The sequence below is a fragment of the Rana temporaria genome, chromosome 1, assembly GCF_905171775.1.
Source record: "Rana temporaria chromosome 1, aRanTem1.1, whole genome shotgun sequence".
Lineage (NCBI taxonomy): Eukaryota > Metazoa > Chordata > Amphibia > Anura > Ranidae > Rana > Rana temporaria.
Window position 1 is genome coordinate 49,539,058 of NC_053489.1, and position 23,152 is coordinate 49,562,209.

Consider the following 23,152-nt stretch of genomic DNA (forward strand, 5'->3'; position numbering starts at 1 on the left):
TTATTTCTCGGAGGGCCGGAAGAAGGCAGCCCAGTCGGTGGTGGGAATGGCTGATCTATTTTGGAGAGCAGGTCGCTTGTTCTTCGGAAGAGAAACAGACCGCATCATTCTGAGCAGCTGTATTTCATTTTCAGTTTATTTTACTGTGCGAACAATCTTCTGATCATATAGGGAAGAGGGGCCTTGTTCTAGAAGGCAATTCATAAAGTTTATTGTAGCAGTGAAGTGGCTCTGGGTATTCTCTCCCCCCCTTCTCTTTCTCTCTTGTTTTTTTTTTCCTTTCCTTTTTTCCCTGCCAAGAGAGAAGTGCCCAACGAATACGATGCGGTTTAGGTTTACAGCAGCTCCGAATGTGTTTGCTGCTTTAGTCAACTGTGAAAGCTCTCCCGCTGATTCTGCTCGTCCATTCTGATGGAAAAGGAGCAGCTGGGAAGGTGCTGTTTCAAGCTCGCTGGCTCTTGGACACACAAGGGGGAAAAAAAAAAAGAGAACCTAAAAGAGAAAACTTTTGACTGCACTGAAGAGAGATAAAGAGGGGAAGAGAGTCACATGACTTGGGCCACCCTACCCTATGTCACAGTATGTGGAAGCTGTGATAGCTCTTATCCAGTCACGTCTGGAATGCTGCCTGTCACTTAGGCTATTTCGGCTATCTGTCGGTATCGGGGCTGCAGTGCTAACAGTTTGGCAGATGGGACGCTTTTTCTCAGAGTTTATGTTTTTGATTTTTAACTCCTGGCAAAGCTCACGGCATCCCTTTCTGCTTCTCTTTGCTGCCCGTCGTTAACAAACCATGGCCCACCGGCTACGATTTCATTTTGGCTCGGGAAGGAGCAACACGGCCCCCGAGTCCGACGTCGTAGAACAGGAGAGAGAAGATGACTTTTTCATGGCATTCCACACGCTGCCCAGGAGAAATGGCTCCCACCCCAGGCACTGCGGAGACGGGACCCTCCAAGAAGACGGCGCCCTAAAAAGGAGCACCTCAATGTTTATACCGCAGTTGCTGCAGAACATTGACGCGCGTCCAACCCGAAGCTCCTCCATGCATATCTCCCTGCAGCGCAAAAGCCCAGATGAGTGCGAGAGCTCTGATTTTTCGGATGAGGTGTTTTCTTGTGGTTTTGGGGACTTCAACGAACGTTACATTTCGCCCGTGAGGAAAAATTCCTCTTGCTTGAGCAGCCCGCAGGATACGCCTAGTAATTCTCCTCCTAGAATGCATGAATCTGGGGGGCAGCCTGTTAATGGGGCAACTTCCATTTTTTCCAGACCTCCCATTCAACGTTTTGGGGAGCAGAATGGAAATATTAATTATGCGACAGACGGAGAGGAGGAAATTACAGTACCGACATGCAGCAAAAATGTTGACGGGTTGAGAGTGAAAAGCCAGAGCCATGGCACAGACATCCGACAGGTGAGGTTGCTGCCACCATGTTATGAAGGACAGAACGATTCTTCTGCAGAACCAAGGCGCTGGTCTTTACAGCATCTTCCGGACACCTCAGTAAGCCCTGGAAAAAGGTGTTTTATATTTCAGCTTCAGCAGTCTCAGGCAACTAATTGCAACTTGGCGGGAGAGTATAATTTCGGGTTTACAGGCACCAAAGGAGACCGACTGGTTCGATATCCCCGCATCAGACTCGAAAGGAGTACCTCCTATCCACTGCAACCGCGAGCCGAGAGCATTAGCCCTGTAGAGAATGGAAACACTCAAGATGGCAGATCTTGCGGTAAAGACTCGAGTGAGGATTTCCCGAATGATTCCAGAGACCTCCCCTCACAAGGACAGGGGTGCTCGTTTGAAATTAGGCAAGAGCAAAATGGAAGACAGCCCCATTTTAGGATTCTTTTGACACGAGGTAGCGAAGAGCAGAATGGAGACCAAGGGCACAGGGCTAGAAGTTCTGGATCTGCTTCCGGAAATGACACAGTAAGATTTTGATACTCTATATTTATTAAAAGCTTCTATGTAGATTTTGTTTGTTTTTTGTTGTGCTATATAAGTGGTATAACATGAGACAAGCACAGTTGTCGGGAAAGCATTCCAAACTTTTTTAGTTAGCCACCCAACAGCCATGTCTCCTTGACAAGCACACAATGCATGAAAAATGGGGTAAAAAGATGAGTGACAGCAGAGATTTATCATAATATTGGCCAGTCTTTCTATGCAATAATGAGCGCCTTCAACACTCGCGCTCCTAATCCCTTGTGGCTTAACTCCTAAATGACCTGAGAATTGCAAGATGTGTTTAAATTGTTTACATTACTTGCAAATATCAGGCTGTGTGTGGCCAACCCGTGTCTAGCAAACTGTCTAATAACCCTTTAAAGTACTTTTAAGGCCCAAAACATTGTCTCTATTTTAATGGAGTTGTAACCTTTTTTGCTCTTTGTTTCCCATTGGGGGGAATTACCTTAATTTCCTGTTACACTTCAGGAAGTAAGGAGAAATCAATCCAAAATAAGGCAAATCCTCTCTTAGACAGTTGTCACCAGAACAGGTATGCCCATTGAAAGATTTTCCCTCTTTTCCTGTTCTGGTAAAAGTTTTGGGTTTCCCCTCACTTTCTGTTTCAATGACAATGGTCAACCAGGCACAATAGAGAAGGTGAGGACACAGAAATGAAAATAAGTTTGAGCTTAAAGCGGAGGTTCACCCATAGCGAACACATTTTCCCTTAGCTTCATGCTCGTTTTGTCTAGGGGAATCGGCTATTTGTTTGAAAATATGATCCGTACTTACCCGTTTACGAGATGCATCTTCTCCGCCGCTTCCGGGTATGGGCTGCGGGACTGGGCGTTCCTTCTTGATTGACAGTCTTCCGAGAGGCTTCCGACGGTCGCATCCATCGCGTCACGATTTTCCGAAAGATGCCGAACATCGGTGCGCAGTATAGAGCCGCACCGACGTTCGGCTTCTTTCGGCTACGAGTGACGCGATGGATGCGACCGTCGGAAGCCTCTCGGAAGACTGTCAATCAAGAAGGAACGCCCGCTCCCGAAGACCCATACCCGGAAGCGACGGAGAAGCTGCATCTCGAAAACGGGTAAGTACGGATCATATTTTAAAACAAATAGCCGATTCCCCTAGACACAACGAGCATGAAGCTAAGGGGAAAATAGAAAAAAAAAACGAATTGGGTGAACTCCCGCTTTTAAGTCTAAAGCCTGGTACACACAATCGGATATCTGATGGAATCTAATCTGATGTATTTTTTCGTCGGATATCCGATGAAGCTGACTTTCATCAGTCTTGCCTACACACCATCGGTCAAAAATCAGACCGTGCCAAAACGCGGTGACGTAAAACACTACGACATGCTGAGAAAAATGAAGTTCAATGCTTCCGAGCATGCGTTAACTTGATTCTGAGCATGCATAGATTTTTGACCGATGGACTTCCACACAGACGATCATTTTTTTTATCCATAGGAAAATTTAAAAAAATTTTCTATTTTTTTTTAACCGATGGAAAACGGATCTAACGGGCCCACACACGATCGGTTTGTCCAATGAAAACAGTCCAACGGTCTGTTTTCATCGGACAAACCGATCGCGTGTACAGGGCTTAAGTTGATTTGAGGTTCTAACATGCACCACTGCAAACCATCCATATGAGAGCAAAGGAAATGTATTCACATACAGTGCAATGTACAGATGGCATGTACAGTAAAATCTTTGAGAGCGTTATGCAAGACGAGCAACATTTTTTTAATACATTTTAACTTGATATACAAGCGATGTCTTGATATACAAGTAGCGTCATGTCACAACTGAGGATAAAAGAGAAGAGTGGCGCCTCTAAATGTAGCAATATGGTTACATTTAATAAAGGTAAAACATTTAGCAACATATTGCTACACTTAGAGGCACCTCTCTTCTATACTCTGTAGTTCCCGATGGATTTTGCTTCTAATCCCCTTGTGGAGGCTTCCATTTGTGGATGGACATTTTATGGTTACACAACCTATCACATTGCTATAATCTTTTTATATGGACTATAAACTGAAGAACTTATGAATAAATGGTTGTGGAACGAATCATCTGAGTTTCCATTATTTCTTATGGGGAAACTCGCTTTGATGTACAAGTGTTTTTGGAACAAATTATGCTCACAATCCAAGGTTTTACTGTATGTCCAAATTATAGAGTTGAAGTGCCATTATTCTTGTTGATATCACATTTAACAGAAAATGTCCTATATGTGATGTTTGATGTGCAGTGCCAGTTATACAATACAGTAGATGAGCCTACAGGCAGCAGAGACAAAAGCGTCTTTTCCCCGTGTTGGGTACTTTATATTTGTATTATCACAATATCCTAAGCCAAGTGATGACCAGAAACTGTTCCTTGTAAAAGAGGTAACCCTGGCCGAGGAAGAAGGGTTACTTGGGGCATTGATGGAAATCTGGCCCTGGTTTCAGGCACAATGGGCCAGATTCACAAAAGAGATACGACGGCGTATCTCTGAGATACGATTGTCGTATCTATGCGACTGATTCATAGAACCAGTTACGCATAGATAGCTCTAAGATCCGACAGGTGTAACTGTGTTACACCGTCGGATCTTAGGCTGCAATTCTAGGCCGGCCGCTAGGTGGCGATTCCATTGCGGTCGGCGTAGAATATGCAAATGACTAGTTACGCCGATTCACGAACGTCCGCTTTGCCCGTCGATCTAAATTTACGTCGTTTTACGTAGAGATGCGTCGCGTAAAACTAAGTATGCCCTCTAGGTGGTCTAAGCAATGTTAAGTATGGCCGTCGTTCCCGCTTCGAAATTTTAAATTTCACGTCGTTTGCGTAAGTCATCCGTGAATGGCGCTGGACGCCATTTACGTTAACGTTCGAAACCAATGACGTCCTTGCGACGTCATTTAGCGCAATGCACGTCGGGTAATTTGACGGACGGAGCATGCGCAGTACGTTCGGCACGGGAACGCGCCCCATTTGAATTAGGCGGGCTTGCGCCGAGCGGATTTACGTTACACAGCTGCAAGTTTACAGGTAAGTGTTTTTTGAATCGGGCACTTACGCTGTAAACCTGCGGCGGTGTAACGTAAATGGGATACGTTACGCCGCCGCTGCGCAACGTATTTCTCTATGAATCTGGCCCAATAAACCTAAACTATGTTTTGGTTAAATAACTGTTAATAAGATTCAAAGGTGTCGGAGTTGGCTGTTAGTGGTGGGATATATCTGCTAGGTCTGATGGCTCTTCATGTTAAAGAAATTGGCACAGAAACATACCGGGGATGATTTGCTAAACCCGGGAAGTGCAAAATGTGGTGCCGCTTAGTATAGAAACTAATCCGTTTCCATGATTTTTTGTCAAAGTTTAATTGAACAAGTTGAAGTTAGAAGCTGATTGGCTACCATGCACAGCTGCACCAGATTTTTCACTTTTTCTAGTTTTAGTAAATCAACCCCAGTGTGTTTATATTGCCCGCCCGGGCAATATATACTGTATACTGTAGACAGGCAGCCTGCTGGTAACTCCTGATGCTTGCCTTCTTTTGGGAAAGCATAACTGAGCAGACAAAAAAAAAAAAAATCTTGATGATTGACTCGCATTTGGATTGGGCAATCGTTCTATCTACAGGTACATTTAGTTTCTAAATTGAATGTATTAAATGACATCCTGATCCCACGGGATGATACTTCTCTGTACACATCTGACTTCCTGTAAGTAAGGACATTGCACATATCATCCTAGACCCTAAAATGGATGATGCCAAATAATAGAAGGTGGTACTAGGAATAGCATATAAAGTATCCAATGTCTGTAGAGTTATCTATGGATGTCAATATTTAGTACACAATGTGCCTTCACTAGTTTACCGTCTCTGTAATTCTTATAAGGCGATGGAGTTTTCCTTTTGTTTGCATGCAATATATAGTTAATTTTACACCATACAAATACTTGATTTTTTTTTATTTTTTTTAATTGTATTATTCACAGGGCTTTTTTTCAGGGGGAACTTGGGGGAACTGAGTTCCACCACCTCTGGCTCAGACCCTTTGGTGCCGGCTCACCACAATCACTTGTAAACACAGAAGTCTGGTTTCTGTTTGTACAAGTGACAGCTCTGCACACTGTGTGTAACCCCCCTGAACTCTACACCCTGTATGTAATGCAGTCCTGGTATTTAATGCCCCTTTAAGACCCTTCTACTGTTTGTGAAATCTGAACGGGTCGTTGTTGAGTTCCTGCACCTATTTTCAGAGAAAAAAAGCTCTGATTATTCACATGTTGTTACTAAAAACTTAGAATTGTACCACTATGTACTGAAATGTTTCAATGCCCCCTTTAGTTAGTTTTGTATTGTCACATGATTCAGCCTCCTTCACCCTTGGTGCCATTGTGCCCTTCATTTGGGTTGGCTTCATCACTCAGACATTGGGAAGAATGAGGGCTGCAGAATGATGGATGACGCGTGGTAACCTACAATAATTACAGTGCATTCAGCCTAATATGCTCTTTTACTACCCAAATGCCGAAGGACACTTCGAAACATATAGAAAGATTAAGTAGCTAAAACTAACTTAATGTTGGCTGTCTTTTAATTTACAGCAGGAAAAAAAAGAGGTGAGGTTGCAGTGTGAACCAATCAGACTTTTCTTTTCCATTGTACAGGGCTGTCAATCTAACACTGGCAGCTTACTGACGGATGAAAGAGTGACGATCTCATTAGTGTGGTTAGAATTATTTATTGACCACTCAGACAAGGAAATGACCAAGCAAAACTGGTTAACTGGATTTATCTGTTTTGCTGGTTGCATACTTGTTCTAGAACTGACATGAAGCCAGCCTGTAGCACTTTCTGGTTTCTCAACCAGGGTTCCATGGAACTCCAGGGTTCTTCTAGAGCAGGGGGTGTCAAACTTAATTTCATTGTGGACGGCTTAGCAGTATGGCTGCCCTTCAAGGGCCAGTTGTACCTGTGGTGCACTATGTACAGAGTGCAGGGTTCAAGACGTGCAGAGTCCAGGAATGCAGGGTTCAGGAGTGCTCTACATACAGAGTGCAGGGTTCAGGAGTGCTCTACATACAGAGTGCAGAGTTCAGAGTGTGTAACCTCTACCCCCCTCCCCAAAGGTTCCTTGCATCTCTTTCTCCTACCTGACCCATCTCCAGTACCTCCCTGTGTAAGTGGCTTTGCCTCTCCTTGCATGGAGATTGTTCTCTCCCTCAGATTTTGGAGATCTTTCCCAGCCATGAGTGCGTGCAGAGGTATGATAGATCTGGAGATTGCCGAGAGCAAAACTGTCCCTTGTAAACACAGAAGGCTTCTGTATTTACAAGTGACAGCAGGGAGCGTAAGAAGAGGGTTAGAGCTGGAGGTGGCGCAACTCCATTCCTCCACGCTCTGGCTGCAAAACTGGGTGCAAGGGCCACATGACAAGGCCTGGCGGGTCGGATTTGGCCCCTGGGCCTTGTATTTGACATATGTGTTCTAGAGATTCCCTGAGCATTGAGCAATTTTTGCCTCTCAGATATGTTCCCATTGATACAGTTGCTCTTTTTAGCTATCTGTAAGGGGGTAATCCTGCCTGATGACAAGTGTAAGGAGCATTCTCCCCAGTGCCCATCACACTAATGTATTATGAGTTGTAGATATAGTAATTTTTTAGCAGGGGTTCCCTGAGACCGGAAAGTTATTTTAAGGGTTTCTCGTTGTTGAGAATGGCTGCTGTAAGGAGATATAACTAAAACCCAATCATGTAATATATCCAAAAATTAGTTTAATATAAAATGTAATTAACAAAAATTCATATGTAAAAATGGTCTAACTGAAGAAAGTGTCAAAGTCCCAAGTCCATACAAAATAATGAAAAAAAAATAAAAATACGTGCTATAGACTTCAGTCCAGGTGTGCCACCACCTCGGAGTAAAATTTTATTTTCCCAGATCATGTGGACCCTTTGATTACAAAGAGTCAAACAAGCTTTATCCATCAATATGTCCTCTATGGTAGGAGCCTTTCTTTCCTCCTCCTTAATGATGGCTACTGCAGTCTCTCAAACCACAATCACATGGGATAAATTACGTTTTTTCCCTCTTCCTGGTTGAGTGAGCCACTGGTGAAATAACCAGGACCTTACAGATGCATATGAATTCCTGTCATATGTTCCAGGAGGCAGACCCAGATTTCCTGGCAGAGTATTAGGAGGCAAAGGGCGGTAGATTTATCTTCTTTTATCTTCTTCTTTATCTTCTTTAGCTCTAACAAATATGACCTTTCTGCATCCCAGGCTGCATTTATTATGAATGGGCTGGCATGATTTAAAGTGTAAACACAAGAAACTGCACAAGATTACACATGGACCGAATGTCGGGGGACAACGGGCGGTTAAAAAAAAAAAAAAAAAAAAGTCCGACAATCGACCCATGTGTATGTCGGAGCTGTCAGTTTTTTTGGCACCCCAACGTACTAAGGCAATGTACTATAGCAACTATAGCGTGTGTGTGTGTATGTGTGTATATATATATAATCAGAGACCCTAGGCAATAAAATGGAGGCTGTTGCTATTGTTTGTCACACCGTATTTTCGCATTAACTTTTCAAATGCAATTTTTTGGGGGAAAAAACACCCCACTTTCATAAATTCAAATAAATAATTAAATAAAAACAGTATTTACCCCAATTTTTATATATATAATGTGAAAGATGTTGTTATGCTGAGTAAATGGATACCTAAGCTTTAAAATTGCCCACACTCATGGAATGGCGCCAAACTTTAAAAATCTCCATAGGCAACGCTTTAGAATTTTTCGCAGGTTACATGTTTAGAGTTACAAAGGAGGTCTAGTGCTAGAATTATTTCTCTTGCTCTAACTTTCGCGGCAATATCTCACATGTGTGGGTTGAACGCCATTTACATATGCGGGTGCGAGCTAGGTATGCGTTCGCTTCTGTGTGCGAGCACGAGGGGACAAGGACGCTTTTTTTTATTGTTTATTTTATTTTATTGTTTTACACTTTTCCTTTTAATATTTACTTTTATTCCTATTACAAGGAATGTAAACATTCCTTGTAATAGGAATGGGGCATGAGACCTCTCCTGAATGCTGGAAAGCCTGAGATAAAAAAAAGAATCGATCTCAGGTTCTCCAGCTAAAAAAACGGCAGTGTTTACCTCTGCCAACGCCAGAAGTGACGTCATGACATCAATTTCGGCCTCCGAGGGACCAGATGGTTAACCGCCATGACCGGTGGATTCATTCTCTGGCTCCACGATTGCACAGGCGAGCCCGGAGAAACACCAAAGGGAGGGGAGGGGGACGTTGGCGATGGAGGTCCCCTTTTCGATGCCTGTAAAAGCAATCAAGCGGCTAAAGAGCTGCTATGATGGCTTTTACATTGCAGGGAATTGCTGGCTGAAAAAAAAAGATATCTGGATGATGCCTGTAGCTGTGGACATCATTCCGATATCTCTACTTTAAGTCCCTGAAGTCATATGACAGGGGAAGTGTTTAATATTTTAAATATCAACAGTTTGAATGGGGGATAAATATACAGGTAAAGTAGAATGCCCCTTTTTATATTTGATTTGTTGGGGTCCACCCAGCCCATGCTCCCTGGGGTGGAATTGAAAGTTCCTCTTGATAAATACACTTTGGAGCTGACATTTGGACATCCCGCTTGTGGTGTTTACTTTTCGTCCATCTGCTGCGGTGTAAAACTAAAGAAGGAGCTTACCATTGAACAAGTGTTTATGCTCTGGGTGTCTGGAGAAGCAGAACGCAGCTCCTTGAAAAGCCTCTTATATAGGCAAGAGATGGAGAGACGATAAAGCAAAGAATGTTGCTGTAAATTCATGTTGCTTTTCAGAGTTACTGTATGTGTACAGCAAAGTGCGATTCCCAGTGAAAACATCCGGATCTCCTGGCACCGGCAGCTGCATGCCTCCCGTCCTGTAAAAATGTATCTCCTTTGTATATTCTACCATGGACTGTTCTGTCCTTAAGGGCCCTTTCACGGGGCGGATCAGTAATGATCCGCCTCCATATGTCCGTAAGCTCAGCGGGGATCGCTCCGTATATCCCCGATGAGCCGGCGGCTGACAGGGCGGTCCCCGCACACTATGGGGGGATCGGATGAACATGGACCGTGTGTCCGTGTTCATCCGATCTGCAGACGGAAGAAAAAATAGGACATTCTTCCGTCTGCAAAATCGGATCTTTGCGGAGGCGGGTGATTAGGGGTGTCAGCGGATGTTTATCCGCTGACACCCGCAATCACATAGGGACCAATGTATGTCCCTTTTTCATCCGCAAACGGATAGATGAAAAAGCGGACATACGGTCCGCACGTCTGAAAGGGGCCTTAAATGGGAGTGATGGTATGAATACATCTGAATTCTACGCTGATCAACTATAACTTTATTACCACTGACAGGTAGAGTGAGGAACATTGGTTATCTTGTTACAATGGCACCTGAATATCGGTGGAATATATAAGGCAGCAAGTAAACGCAGCCCCATACACAACAAATACAACACATCAACTTCAGGGCAAGTTGTCCCAATTCAACACAACAGTTGTCCCTGAAGTTGATGTGTTTAATTTGTTATGTGTGTTGCTTCGTAGCCAAAGACTGGTCAAGGGTGTCCATGCTGACCACAGCCAAAAGCACTGGCAATGAAAATGTGAGCATCAAATCTTAGCAAATCTGGAGCAATGGAAGAAGATAGCCTGGTCTGATGAATCATGCTTTCCTTTACATCATGTGGATGGCCAGGTGCGTGCGTGTGTCGCTTTCCTGGGATAGAGAAGGCACCAAGTTGCACTATGGCACAAGGGCAAGCCAGCAGGGGCAGTGTGATGATTTGGGCAATGTTCTTCTGGGAAACCTTGGGTACTGCCATTCATTTGTAGGTATCACCTACCTAAACATTGTTGCTGACCAAGCACACCCCTTCATGGAAACAGTATTCCCTGATGTCAGTGGCCTCTTTCAGCAGGATAATGAACCCTGTCACACTGAAAAAATGGTTCAAGAACCATTAAGGTATTGACTTGAACTCCGAATTCTCCAGATCTTAAGCCAGTTGATCTGGAAAAAGCAAGTCGGATCTATGGAGGTCTCGCCTCGCAACTTATAAAGGATCTGCTACTGAATGCTTGGTTACAGATACCACAGCATACCTTCAGAGGTCTAGTGGCATCCATACCTCAATGGCTCAGGGCTGTTTTGGTGGCAAAAAAGGGACCTACTCAAAATTAGGCAGATGATGATAAACATATGGCTGCTTCAATGATGGCTTCATGGCCTTTCTCAAGGCTTTCTTCTAAAGACGACAATGTCAAGGTCACCAGAACTAGTGTCCCCATTGGAAGATTTTCAGTCTATTTTTTTTTTTTTCTAGGAACGACCCAAAATTTGGGTTATTTTTTATTTAATTTTTTTACTTTCACTCGCAATAAAAATGGTAAACGGGACAAATAGAGAGGGTGAATCTCCTTAATGGGGGCACATACAGGAATAAAAACTGAAGAGTTCTAATCCCTCTCCACTCTATCCAAAACAAAAAAATTAATAGATTTGCCTTCATTTATACTTTAAAGCGGTTCTCCACCTTAAAGTGGAGTCCCGCTGATCGGAACCCTCCCCCCCTCTGGTGTCACATTTGACACCTTTCAGGGGGAGGGGGGTGCAGATACCTGTCTAAAGACAGGTATTTGCACCCACTTCCGGCCACACGCTACGGGCAAAAGACAGGTTTTTCTGACTTCCCGTCTGTCGCCCGTTGTGTGCTGGGAACACTCGGCTCCCAGCACACAGCGTGTGAGCCAATCCGCGGGCGCAGCGCGACTCGCGCATGCGCCGTAGGGAACCGGGCAGTGAAGCCGCAGCGCTTCACTTCCTGGTTCCCTCAGCGTGGATGGCGGGGGGAGCAGCAGAGAGACGAGCGATCGCTCGTGCTCTGCTGCGATCGGCGCTGGACTCCAGGACAGGTAAGTGTCCTAATATTAAAAGTCAGCAGCTGCAGTATTTGTAGCTGCTGGCTTTTAATATCTTTTCCCCATGGCACATCCGCTTTAAGTTAAAAGTTGCAGAAAGGCTTGAGGAAATTGGCAGCACTGAGATGTATAAATAGATAAAATTGCAAAGAAGTTTCTTTAGCAAACTAAGTCCCCGATCACACCAAATCCGACTTTGAAATACAACTTCACTTTTTCGGCCCCTAAAACATATTGGCCAATAATAGGGTTATCGGCATTTTGCCGGCAAAAGAAAAAGGCGCAGAAAATGCACGCGAGTTTGCCACAATTTTATTGTGCTTATGGTGTGTTTCATAGGTCACTCAAAAAACGCATAGAAAACATAACATGGGTGCGTTATTAATGCGTTTTTGCAGCATTTTCAATGCATTCCAATGAAGATGTGTGGTTTTGGTGTATTTTTTTATTTTTTTAACTGACCAAAAATGCAGCCAGCGAGATTTTTAACACCACAATGGAAGCGCAACTGACCAGTGTGAAGACATACATAGAAGTTAAAGGGATGCATTTTTCTTGAGCTTTTTTTTGCGCTAAAGGTGCTAATAATGGCCGACAATAAATTCATATTCATTAAAATTCATGATATTAATTAAAAAGTCTACGGCTCGACCCAGGGCTGGACTGGGACAAAAATTTGGCCCGGGACTTCATCCAGACTGGCCCACTTTGACAGGTCTCTCCATGGCGGCCGGACAACTCCCGCACCCCCCCCCCCTCCCTCGACCACCCAAGCCCCCTCTCCCCCTTCACTAGCCACTAGCCGTTCTACTTTGTTAGAGTAGAATGGCTGGTACTGGTACTCTTATAGGCAGTAACAGTGGGAAAGCTAGACATTATTTCACCCGGGGCAAAGAATGTTTGGTGCCCCCCCTTATGGGACAAGATTGGGCAGAAAAGAGAAACTCCCAGGCCATAGCGGTTGAGTCGGCTATCTGTCCCCTCCCATATGCTCCTCTGGTCCTCCCCCTGCTTCTTTGTCCCCCCAGGTGAGCGCTGCGGGGAGGAAGAGGAGGTGAGCACTGCGGGAAGTGAGAGACAGAGTAGCGGAGGGGGGCGGTGGTCCGCTGTCACTGAAGCCGGCCCCCGGGAAACTCCCTGTAGTCCCAATGGTCAGTCCATCCCTGGCTCAACCCTGATCATTGCAAAGAGCCGGGGCTCTTTAACCATGTGATCGGCTGTGTCCAATCGCAGCTGGTCACATAACGCGGAAAAGGCCAAAAACCGTCTCCCATCTCCCCACACCAACAGTGTGTGGCGAGGAGAGCCAATCGGTGGCATCCAGATGATCAGTGCCCTGATTACAATACAGAGCCACCAGTGGCAGCAATCAGTGCCCACAAGTGCCATCAATCAGTGCCCTTTAGTGATGCCAGTCAGTGCTGGCTATCCGTGCTGCCCATTAATGCCCATCGTTGCTGCCCATTAATGCCCATCAGTGCCCATAAATGTGGCATATTAGTGCCCATAAGTGGCACCTCATCATTGCCCATCAGTGTAGCCTATCTGTGCTGTCCTCATCAGTGCATATCAGTGAAGGAGAAAAATTACTTATTTACAAAATTTACTAACAGAAACTAAGAAAAACATCTTTTTTTTTTTTTTACTTTAACCACTTGACTACAGGGCACGTTCAGCTTTCAGTGTTGTCACACTTTGAATGACAATTGCGCGGTCATGCTACACTGTAACTATGTGAATTTTCTTTATAATTTTCTTCGCACAAATAGAGCTTTCTTTTGGTGGTTTTTAATCATTGCTGTTTTGTTTTTTTTGTAAATTCATTGGTTTTGTGCTCCTTTTTTATTGATTTTTTTTGTTGCTTTTCGTGACTAATGCATCGTCCATAAGCTTTCTACTGGTATTATGATTTGCAGCAATATACATAGTGTGAGCTGTCGTTGTAGGAGAACCAATGCCATTCTTCCGCTCCACCTGACACAGCAATCTGACCGTAATGTTCCCTGATTTACATCTTGATTAAACAGTGTAAGCTTCAGAGAACAACATTGTTTGTACAGTTGTGATTACAGATAATGACAAAGTGATTAAGAAAATGGACTTAAAAGTCTGTAATAAAAAAAAAAAAGTTGAAAAGTATAGAAGAGAGTAGGCAGTTAAATTGTTCTTTTAACCACGATTTTCTGTAGGTTTATATCTGAAGGCGGATATGATTTTTGTTTATTAAATTTATAAAAGCTACAGCCGTTATTCTCCTCTTCCTACTCCAAGGAGCAAATTTATCAAAATGAGAGAAAATAAACTTTTCCATAAACTGTGCCAAATCTAGCTAGTCACGATTATTTTCTGTTCTCCGTAATACCTCTCAACTGTCTTAAAGCTCTTGTAAAGCCTGGGGAAAAAAAACCTGTAAGACAAAGGCATAATGAACTAGCTCGTTATGAAATACTTACCTTAGAACGAAGCCCTCAGGCTCTGCCCGCTGTGATGGCTGACATCTTCCCCGGTGTTTCTTCCATCACAGTTTACGGCACAGGCTTTGAAGGTTCGGCACGGTAAGCCGGACCTTCAGAATGCATGCGCCGATGACGTCATTGACTGCATGCACTGAATATCCCCTAAACTGTGCAGGTTTAGGAGATTTTCACAGTACCTACAGGTAAGCTTTACTATATTATGTAAGTACAAGTAAAAAAATAATGCTGCATACACACGATCGTTATTCATGTCATGGAAAAAAAACTAAGTTTTTCTCAACGTTTTTTGTTCTCAAGCCTGCCTTGCATACACACAATCGTGATCAAAAAATGCTTGAGCAAAGTGCGGTGACGTACAACACGTACAGCGGCACTATAAAGGGGAAGTTCCATTTGAATGTCGCCACCCTTTGGGCTGATTATGCAAATTTCCCTTCTCATAACTTGCTTCTGAGCATGCGCGTTTTTTTCCCTGTCGTTAAAGCCTACACACGACCATTTTTCACGACGAGAAAAAAACAGAGCAGGTTCTAAATTTTTGATGCCCATTTTTCTCGTCGAGAAAAATGCTCTGGAGCCCACACACGACCGTTTTTTACGACCAATTAATAAAAATGCATTTTTCTCGTCATGAAAAACGGTTGTGTGTACGCAGCATAATACTTTACTTCCACTTTAAGGCCTGTTTCACATGGACATTAACTTGTACAAGAGCAGTGTAAACAATAATAATATTTGCAGAGAATTCAGCAAGCTTTGTTTGAAGCTTTTAAAGTACCATTCAACTCCAGTTTGTGAATGTAGAGCACAGTTCCTACTGGGATTTCAGATTGCCGCTTTAAACAAGCTGCTAGCAAACTACAGAACCTCTTGAAGCTTGTTGAAAACCTGCTAAAGCCTGATAGCAGCTTGCTTAAAGTGGCAATCAACACTCCCGTTAGGATCTGGGCATAAAATGTCCAGACTGAAGTTGAATGGTACTTTAACCACCTCAGTACCGTGCTATGGCCAAAAGATGGCTACAGTGCGGCGCTCTTGTTCTGGAGGGTGTCCATGGTCGTTTTCTCAAAATGCATTTCCCACGCACCCCTTTGGAGCATGCATCGTGCACGCTCTTTGCGAGGTAAAGGGCCAATCAGCAGCCCTTTACCATGTGACCACATGTAAACAAACTTGGCAGTTTATTGGTATCCCTTTCCAAACATGCAGTCACTGTGTGAGGAAAGGAGTGCTGATAACTGGCAAGGCTGACTGTGCACGTTTACACTGATAATCGGGGCACTGATCATCAGTGCCTTGATAATCAGTGCTTCCCCAATAATGGCAATCAGTGGTCATTATTGCAGCTTATCAGTGCTCATCAGTGCCTCCTCGTCAGTGCCCATCAGTGCAGCTTATCAGAGCTGCCTCTTCACCAGTAACCATCAGTGCTGCCTCACTAGTACCCATCTGTGCCGCCTCACCAGTGCCCATCAGTGCAGCCTCATCAGCACACATCACTGCTCCTATACAAGCTGCAGCCTGTGTGAAACAGGTCTAAGATGGAAATGTGGAACAATGTGTGTAGCACCAAAGTGTGTAGGCAAGGACACACCACTGCTGCACTCACTCCATTGGTGGGACATGATGATGTCATGAGCAAAAAAATTAAATTTAGCAATGGGGGAGATTTCTTAAGACTGGAGCACTCAGAATCTGTTGTAAATAGTAACCAAACCGCTTCTAACTTGTTCTGTTAAACTTTGGCAATAAAACCTGGAAGATGATTGGCTACTATGCACAGCAGCACCAGATTTTGTCTGCACCAGTTTTAGTAAATCTCCCCCAATGTTTTTTTTACGCCACTGCTTTTCTTTAATACCGATGATTGAAAATATCAAACACAATCAATTAGGGCCAGGGTTTGTCAACCAGGGATCCTCCTAGAAGTTGCTAAGGGATCCATAAGCAGTGGTGCATTGATCCCCGACTAAATATGTAATAAGGCACAATGTAAGGCCACAGTTTTCCACAGACCACCAATGTAAGGGGGCCCTTCTCCACAGATCAACAATGTGAAGGAGCCTTTATCCACAGACCAACAATGTAAAGGGGCCCTTCTCCACAAACCAACAATGTAAGGGATTTGTAGAGAAGGGCCCCTTAGACTGTTGGTTTCGTGGAGAAGGGCTCCTTTACATCGTTGATCTATGGAGAAGGGCCCCATCACATTGTTGGTCTGTGGAGAAGGAACCCATTACATTGTTGGTCTGTGGAGAAAGGCCCCATTACATTGTTGGTCTGTGGAGAAGGGCTCCCTTACATTGTTGGTCTGTGGAGAAGGGCTCCCTTACATTGTTGGTCTGTGGAGAAGGGCTCCCTTACATTGTTGGTCTGTGGAGAAGGGCTCCCTTACATTGTTGGTTTGTGGAGAAGGGCTCCCTTACATTGTTGGTCTGTGGAGAAGGGCTCCCTTACATTGTTGGTCTGTGGAGAAGGGCTCCCTTACATTGTTGGTCTGTGGAGAAGGGCTCCCTTACATTATTGGTCTGTGGAGAAGGGCTCCCTTACATTATTGGTCTTTGGGGAAGGGCTCCCTTACATTATTGGTCTGTGGGGAAGGGCTCCCTTACATTATTGGTCTGTGGGGAAGGGCTCCCTTACATTATTGGTCTGTGGGGAAGGGCTCCCTTACATTATTGGTCTCCGTGAACCCTTGCAAAGCCGGCCATGACTCAGGAAATTCTAAAATATGAATAAAGTCAGTGCATTAATATGATCAGAAGGTTTTAGATTTAAACTAGTATATTAGTACATAAAATAAATAAAATAATTCATACCCAGTGCAGAGAATTTATTTTTTTATACCCCCAGACTCTATATGATATTTTTTATTAATAATCACAAAGGTTATGATAATGCCAAAAAAATGTAAACTGTGCAAATTGTAATGTGCTTTTACATTGGTAATCGGTGGAAATATGCCCCCGCATGTTGATGGTCAGAGGAAATATGCCCCCCCCCCCATACATTGGTAACCACAAAGGGTCCAAAAAGGGAAGGAGAAACTACTCACTATACCGAAAGTAGAATTTATTGAGTCATCCAACACACAGACTACTCCACCCAATGTATAATGTTGCTGGAAGGCCTGTTAAGAAAGGGGCCGGGAGATCTGTTGCTGCTGGCTGGCCTGTTGCTGCTTGCTGCTGGCTGGCCTGTTGCTGCTTGCTGGCCTGTTGCTGCTTGCTGCTGGCTGGCCTGTTGCTGCTTGCTGCTGGCTGGCCTGTTGCTGCTTGCTGCTGGCTGGCCTGTTGCTGCTTGCTGCTGGCTGGCCTGTTGCTGCTTGCTGCTGGCTGGCCTGTTGCTGCTTGCTGCTGGCTGGCCTGTTGCTGCTGGCTGGCCTGTTGCTGCTTGCTGCTGGCTGGCCTGTTGCTGCTTGCTGCTGGCTGGCCTGTTGCTGCTTGCTGCTGGCTGGCCTGTTGCTGCTTGCTGCTGGCTGGCCTGTTGCTGCTTGCTGCTGGCTGGCCTGTTGCTGCTTGCTGCTGGCTGGCCTGTTGCTGCTTGCTGCTGGCTGGCCTGTTGCTGCTTGCTGCTGGCTGGCCTGTTGCTGCTTGCTGCTGGCTGGCCTGTTGCTGCTTGCTGCTGGCTGGCCTGTTGCTGCTGGCTGGCCTGTTGTTGCTGGATGGCCTGTTGCTGGCTGCTGGATGGTCTGTTGTTGCTGGCTGCTGGATGGCCAGTTGTTGCTGGCTGCTGAATGGTCTGTTGTTGCTGGTGGGGAGAGGGGTCTATTGCTGCTGGCTAGGGTCTATTGTTGCTGGGGGCATTTTATTTCAGTGCGGTCTCTATTTTCTGGGGTAGATCTATTGTTACTAGGGAGTATTTTGTTGCTGGGGTCAGTCTAATGTTGCTAGGGAGTTTAATTTTGCTTGAGGTGGGGGTATTTTGTTGTAGCGGGTTTAATTGTTCGATTGATGTTTTCTTGAGGGGGGGGGGGGTCTATTGTTGCAAGGGGTGGTCTATATTTTATTGGTTTTCTTGTTATCAAATTACTTGGCACCACCATATGAAGGGTTCTGTATTCTCTAAAAGGGTGGTACTGAGAGGTGGGTAGGGGTGGAACCAAAGGACGGTGGTTAGGGGACAGAGACAAGGGGTGACTCGGAAATGGGGATTACTTGTAGCTATTCTCTGAGAAAAAAAGCCCTGATCGTGGCGTTTACCTCTTCTTTCTTTGATATTCACTGAGGCATATTGCAACGCTGACTAGCCATGTATTTGCATGACAACCTGCCCAGAGATGTGGTCAGGGCCATCGTACACACACAAGAGCACCCCAGAGCACTGTGCATCAAGCTTCATGTCTTCAGTTCTCTTATGCCTGAGCAACTAAGCTTCCAGAGCTGGAGCTGGCTCGTTGAGCTTGTCCTGTTCACAGCGTGACGTTCCTGGGCTCACTCAATACGCTAACCAGCAGCTGCTTCTGTAAAAAATCCACAGGGGCGTCTCGAGTCCTGCAACTTCCAACTATTTATGACCTTTCAGATACCTTCTGTTTTAGTCAGAGGCGAAACAAACAGGCAGGATAAGTTAATTTATTATTGAATCGACGACAAGATTTTTTTCTCAGCATGTTCATAAATCATTTTTTGGGAGAAAAGGCCCACAACTACAAATTGTGCCTGGCAGCAGAAAATCAACAAGTCAGAGAACTCAACTGACAACACTGCTTGTGATTTCAGTACAGCGGAGGCAGCGTTGTCAGCCCAGTACTAGAAGTCAGGACATAGGCAGGCGCACCCTAATCAACTTGTCTGCTGCAAATGCCCCTGTTTGGACCCATGATATTTCACCAAAGCCCCCTAATGGGGTTCCTAAAAAAAATGATAAAAATTGAATAAAAAAAATTGTAAATAATATTAAAAAAAAAATTGTAAAAAAAAAAAATGTATTTGAAAGAAATTATAAAAAATAAAATGGTAAAAAAAAACAACTACTGACACCAGCAGTATATACTGTATACACGTGAACACGTATATGTGTTTGAGCTTTAGGGTGCACGCCCTAATGCAATAGGCTGTGCACACCTATGAGTCATGGGCTTACTGTATTTCTGGTCAGAATTAACACATACTTATGTACTTGCAGAATTTTTACCGACCTACATAGTGAAATGTAGATATAACCCATTTTTTTTTTTTTTGCCCAGACATATAGGTAGATTCAGTAAGAGTTAGGCCGGCTTATCAGTAGATAAGCCGACCTAACTCAGAATCTAAGCCGACCTATGTTTAAGCGTATGCTCAAACAGAGATACGCTTAAACATATCTAAGATACGACGGCTTGCGCCGTCCTATCTTAGATTGCAATATTTTGGATGGCCGCTAGGTGGCGCTTCCATTGCGGTCAGCGTAGAATATGTAAATGAGGGGATACGCCAATTCACGAACGTACGCCAGGCCGACGCAGTACTTTTACGCCGTTTACGTAAGAGATAGGCCGCGTAAAGTTAGAGCTAGGCCCTAGTGGAATAGTAATGTCAAGTATGGCCGCCGTTCCCGCCGCGAAATTCAAAATGTTTACGTCGTTTGCGTAAGTCGTCCGCGAATAGGGATTTACATCGTTTACGTCCACGTCAAAATCAATAGGCCCGTACGGCGTACTTAGCCGCAATGCGCACTGGGAAATGTAGCAGTAGCCAAAAAACGTCAAAAACTTTTACCATTAAACTCATTACCATTAAACACGCCCCCCTCCAACCCATTTGAATTAGGCGCCCTTACGCCCGCCGCGTTTACACTACGCCACCCTAAGTAAGGAGGTAAGTGCTTTGAGAATCATGTACTTGCCTCTCTTACTTAAGGCGGCGTAGTGTAAACACGCTAGGCTATGCCGCTGCAAATTAGCGCGCCCCTACCTGAATCTACCTAATACACTTTAAAGGGGAACGTTACCCTCCTTTGAAATTGTCTTCTTTTATCCACACTTACCTTTGGTGTTCTTTATATTCTGTAATAATATACTGTAGCGCTACCACCTCAGGAGCCGCTGGTTAGATTTCTGATCGGCATAATTGTGTTACCTCTGTGATGTGTCTAGGGGTAATGATGATGAGAGCAATGACGGAATGTCCAGACAATTGGTTGACGTTTTCTGTGCTTTTATTTTGGGTCAAACATGACCAACAGTCAACTTGAGGTAGATAGGATAGGTTGGTGAAAAGAAGAGAACTTTGAAGATTCAGGCTATGGATAAATGAAGCAGTCCTGCCTCCAATGATTAATCTTGCTTCGTCGCCACTCCAGCCAAAGTGGGTATAGTGCCCCTGGACAGGTCCCTCTCACAGGCCTGGCAGCCAGGGTGTCACTTGGAACCACTGAGAGGGAACAAGTCTCTGCCACCGACTTGGCTCTAATAGAATTGAGATTAGTAAAGTGCCTCTGCCACCGGCCCAGTACTTAGGAACATAGATAGTAGAGCGAATCCTCCCAGTCAATAATTTGCCTGAATCTCCCTCAGATAGACTTGCTAACTTGGGACCACCGACTAACAGTTTGCAGCATACAACCTGTCAGTGTCTGGTCACCCAGATCCCCGATGGTTCGTCCGTGCCCTATTGGATCACCTGCCTCCGGTTCACCTCAGACCGACTCCCCACCAAACAGCACAACTCGCTTGGGATCTTCTTAATAAGAGATGGGGGACCCAGTAGGTCACGGGGGGCCCTTGGCAGCATCAGTTGCTCTGGGCCATGAGGGCCCAGAGTCGGGAACTCCGTGTAGCACGTGCACCCGGCCTGGTAGGCCATATCGCCAGGGCCCGTGATGTGCGCACACCCTAAAGGTGGGTGCTGCACCTGGAACCAGGGATCTGCGCAGCCCCCGAAAAATGGCCTCCGCCACAGAAATACCCTCCCCCACAGAAATACCCTCCCCCATCATGCCCCGCGAGGGAAAACACTCCTCTGATTGGCTGCTGGGAAAGAAGGCGCCTCCGCCTGAACTCCTCTGGCGCTACCTGCCATTCAGAAATGGAACTACATCTCTGGAGCACAGAATGACCCACAGGACAGTTCAGGGCTGGCAACGGCCGAATTTAAACAAATCAACATTGATGAAAGCAAATAACTCTCTCATCCACAAAATTTGACATAGCACCTGTACTGAAAAGTACACAGGTGCTACAATACTTAAAAGTTTAATGAATCCAACGTTGTGCGATTTTTCACACCCTGCTGTTTTACTCCGGGTCCTGTTCTTATTATTCATTTCATTTCAAGAATAATACTGAGAATGATTTTCAAGAAGGATATTAAAAAGATCTGCCATGGGTGTGAAATATTTTACACATTCTTTTATTTAAAACTTTGTACAATTTATTGGTTATGTTAATAAGACCTGAAACTTTTTTAAGGGTTTCTCAGGGCTAATAAAGTTGAGGAAAAACTCTATAGACCAGCCTTTCTCAACATTTTCAACACAAAGGAACCCGTGAATTAACTTTCTGGTCTAATAATTACTATATCTACAACTCCTGATACATTAGTGTGATCAATAGAATGAATGCTCATTACACCTGGTGGTCATTGGGACAAAATACTCGCTCGCAGATGGCTAAAAAGATCAATGGTGTTATTGGGAACTGATCTAGGGGCAGAAATTGCTCAAAAAATCCCTAGCAAGCTCTGGAGGGACCCTAGGGTTCCATGGAACTCTGGTTGAGAAACCCTACTATAGAGTGTCACTTAAGTAAGCCTGCTGGAGCTGCTGATGTCACATTCAAGATGGCGGCACCCAGCAGCATTCTTGGAGCTTTTTGGATGTTTGCATAATAACATTTTTAACTGTTGGGGAAATCAATAGTGGAGAAGGATCTGGGGGTTTTGGTAGATAATAAGCTCAATAATGGCATGCAATGCCAAGCTGCTGTTTCCAAAGTGAGCAAAGTCCCTTCTTGTATTAAGAGAGGTATGGACTCCAGAGACAGAGATATCATTTTGCCCCCCTGTACAAATCATTAGTAAGACCTCATCTGGAATATGCAGTTCAGTTTTGGGCCCCAGTTCTCAAAAAGGATATCGGAGAACTGGAGAAAGTGCAGAGAAGGCCAACCAAACTGATAAGAGGCATGGAGGAGCTCAGCTATGAGGAATGACTAGAGGAACTGAATGTATTCACTCTTGAGAAGAGGAGATTAAGGGGGATATGATCAACATGTATAAATACATAGGTGGTCCATATAGTGAACTTGGTGTTGAGTTATTCACTTTAAGGTCATCACAGAGGAAAAGGGGGCACTCGTTTCATCTAGCGGAAAGGAGATTTCCAAATACAGAAAGGTTTCTTTATAGTAAGAGCTGTGAACATGTGGAACAGACTCCATCCAGAGGTGGTTCTGGCCAGCTCAGTAGATTGCTTTAAAAAAGGCCTGGATACTTTCCTAAACGTACATAGTATAACTGGATACTAACATTTATAGGTAGAGTTGATCCAGGGAATATCCGATCAGAGGGGATCAGGAAGGAAATTTTTTCCCCTGCTGTTAAGCACATGAGATCATGCTTTGCTGGTTTTTTTTTTTTTTCTTTTTCTGGATCAATTGTGTATATGGGATTTTATGATTTTTGATTTTTTTATTGGTTGAACTAGATGGACTTTTTTTTTTTTAACCTGACTAACTATGTAACTATGTTTTGTAGTTTCCTGGCGTACATTAGCAGTCAC

The 23,152-nt window shown here is 44.5% G+C and overlaps 1 protein-coding gene across 15 annotated transcripts in view; it reads left to right on the plus strand.

Moving 5' to 3' along the window:
* NEDD4L (NEDD4 like E3 ubiquitin protein ligase) overlaps positions 1-23,152 on the plus strand; it is a 615,111-nt gene that overhangs the window by 360,114 nt on the left and 231,845 nt on the right. For 7 of the 15 annotated variants that reach the window (XM_040337584.1, XM_040337611.1, XM_040337618.1 and 4 more), the window contains exon 1: positions 280-1,933. The exons of 4 other annotated variants lie outside the window; for them this stretch is intronic. In XM_040337584.1, the coding sequence (XP_040193518.1) occupies positions 794-1,933 (1,140 nt within the window). In that variant the 5' untranslated portion in view covers positions 280-793. Of the gene's footprint in view, positions 1-278; positions 1,934-23,152 lie in introns of those variants that run through there. 4 more of the 15 variants (XM_040337573.1, XM_040337593.1, XM_040337597.1 and 1 more) reach the window with 1 other exon arrangement.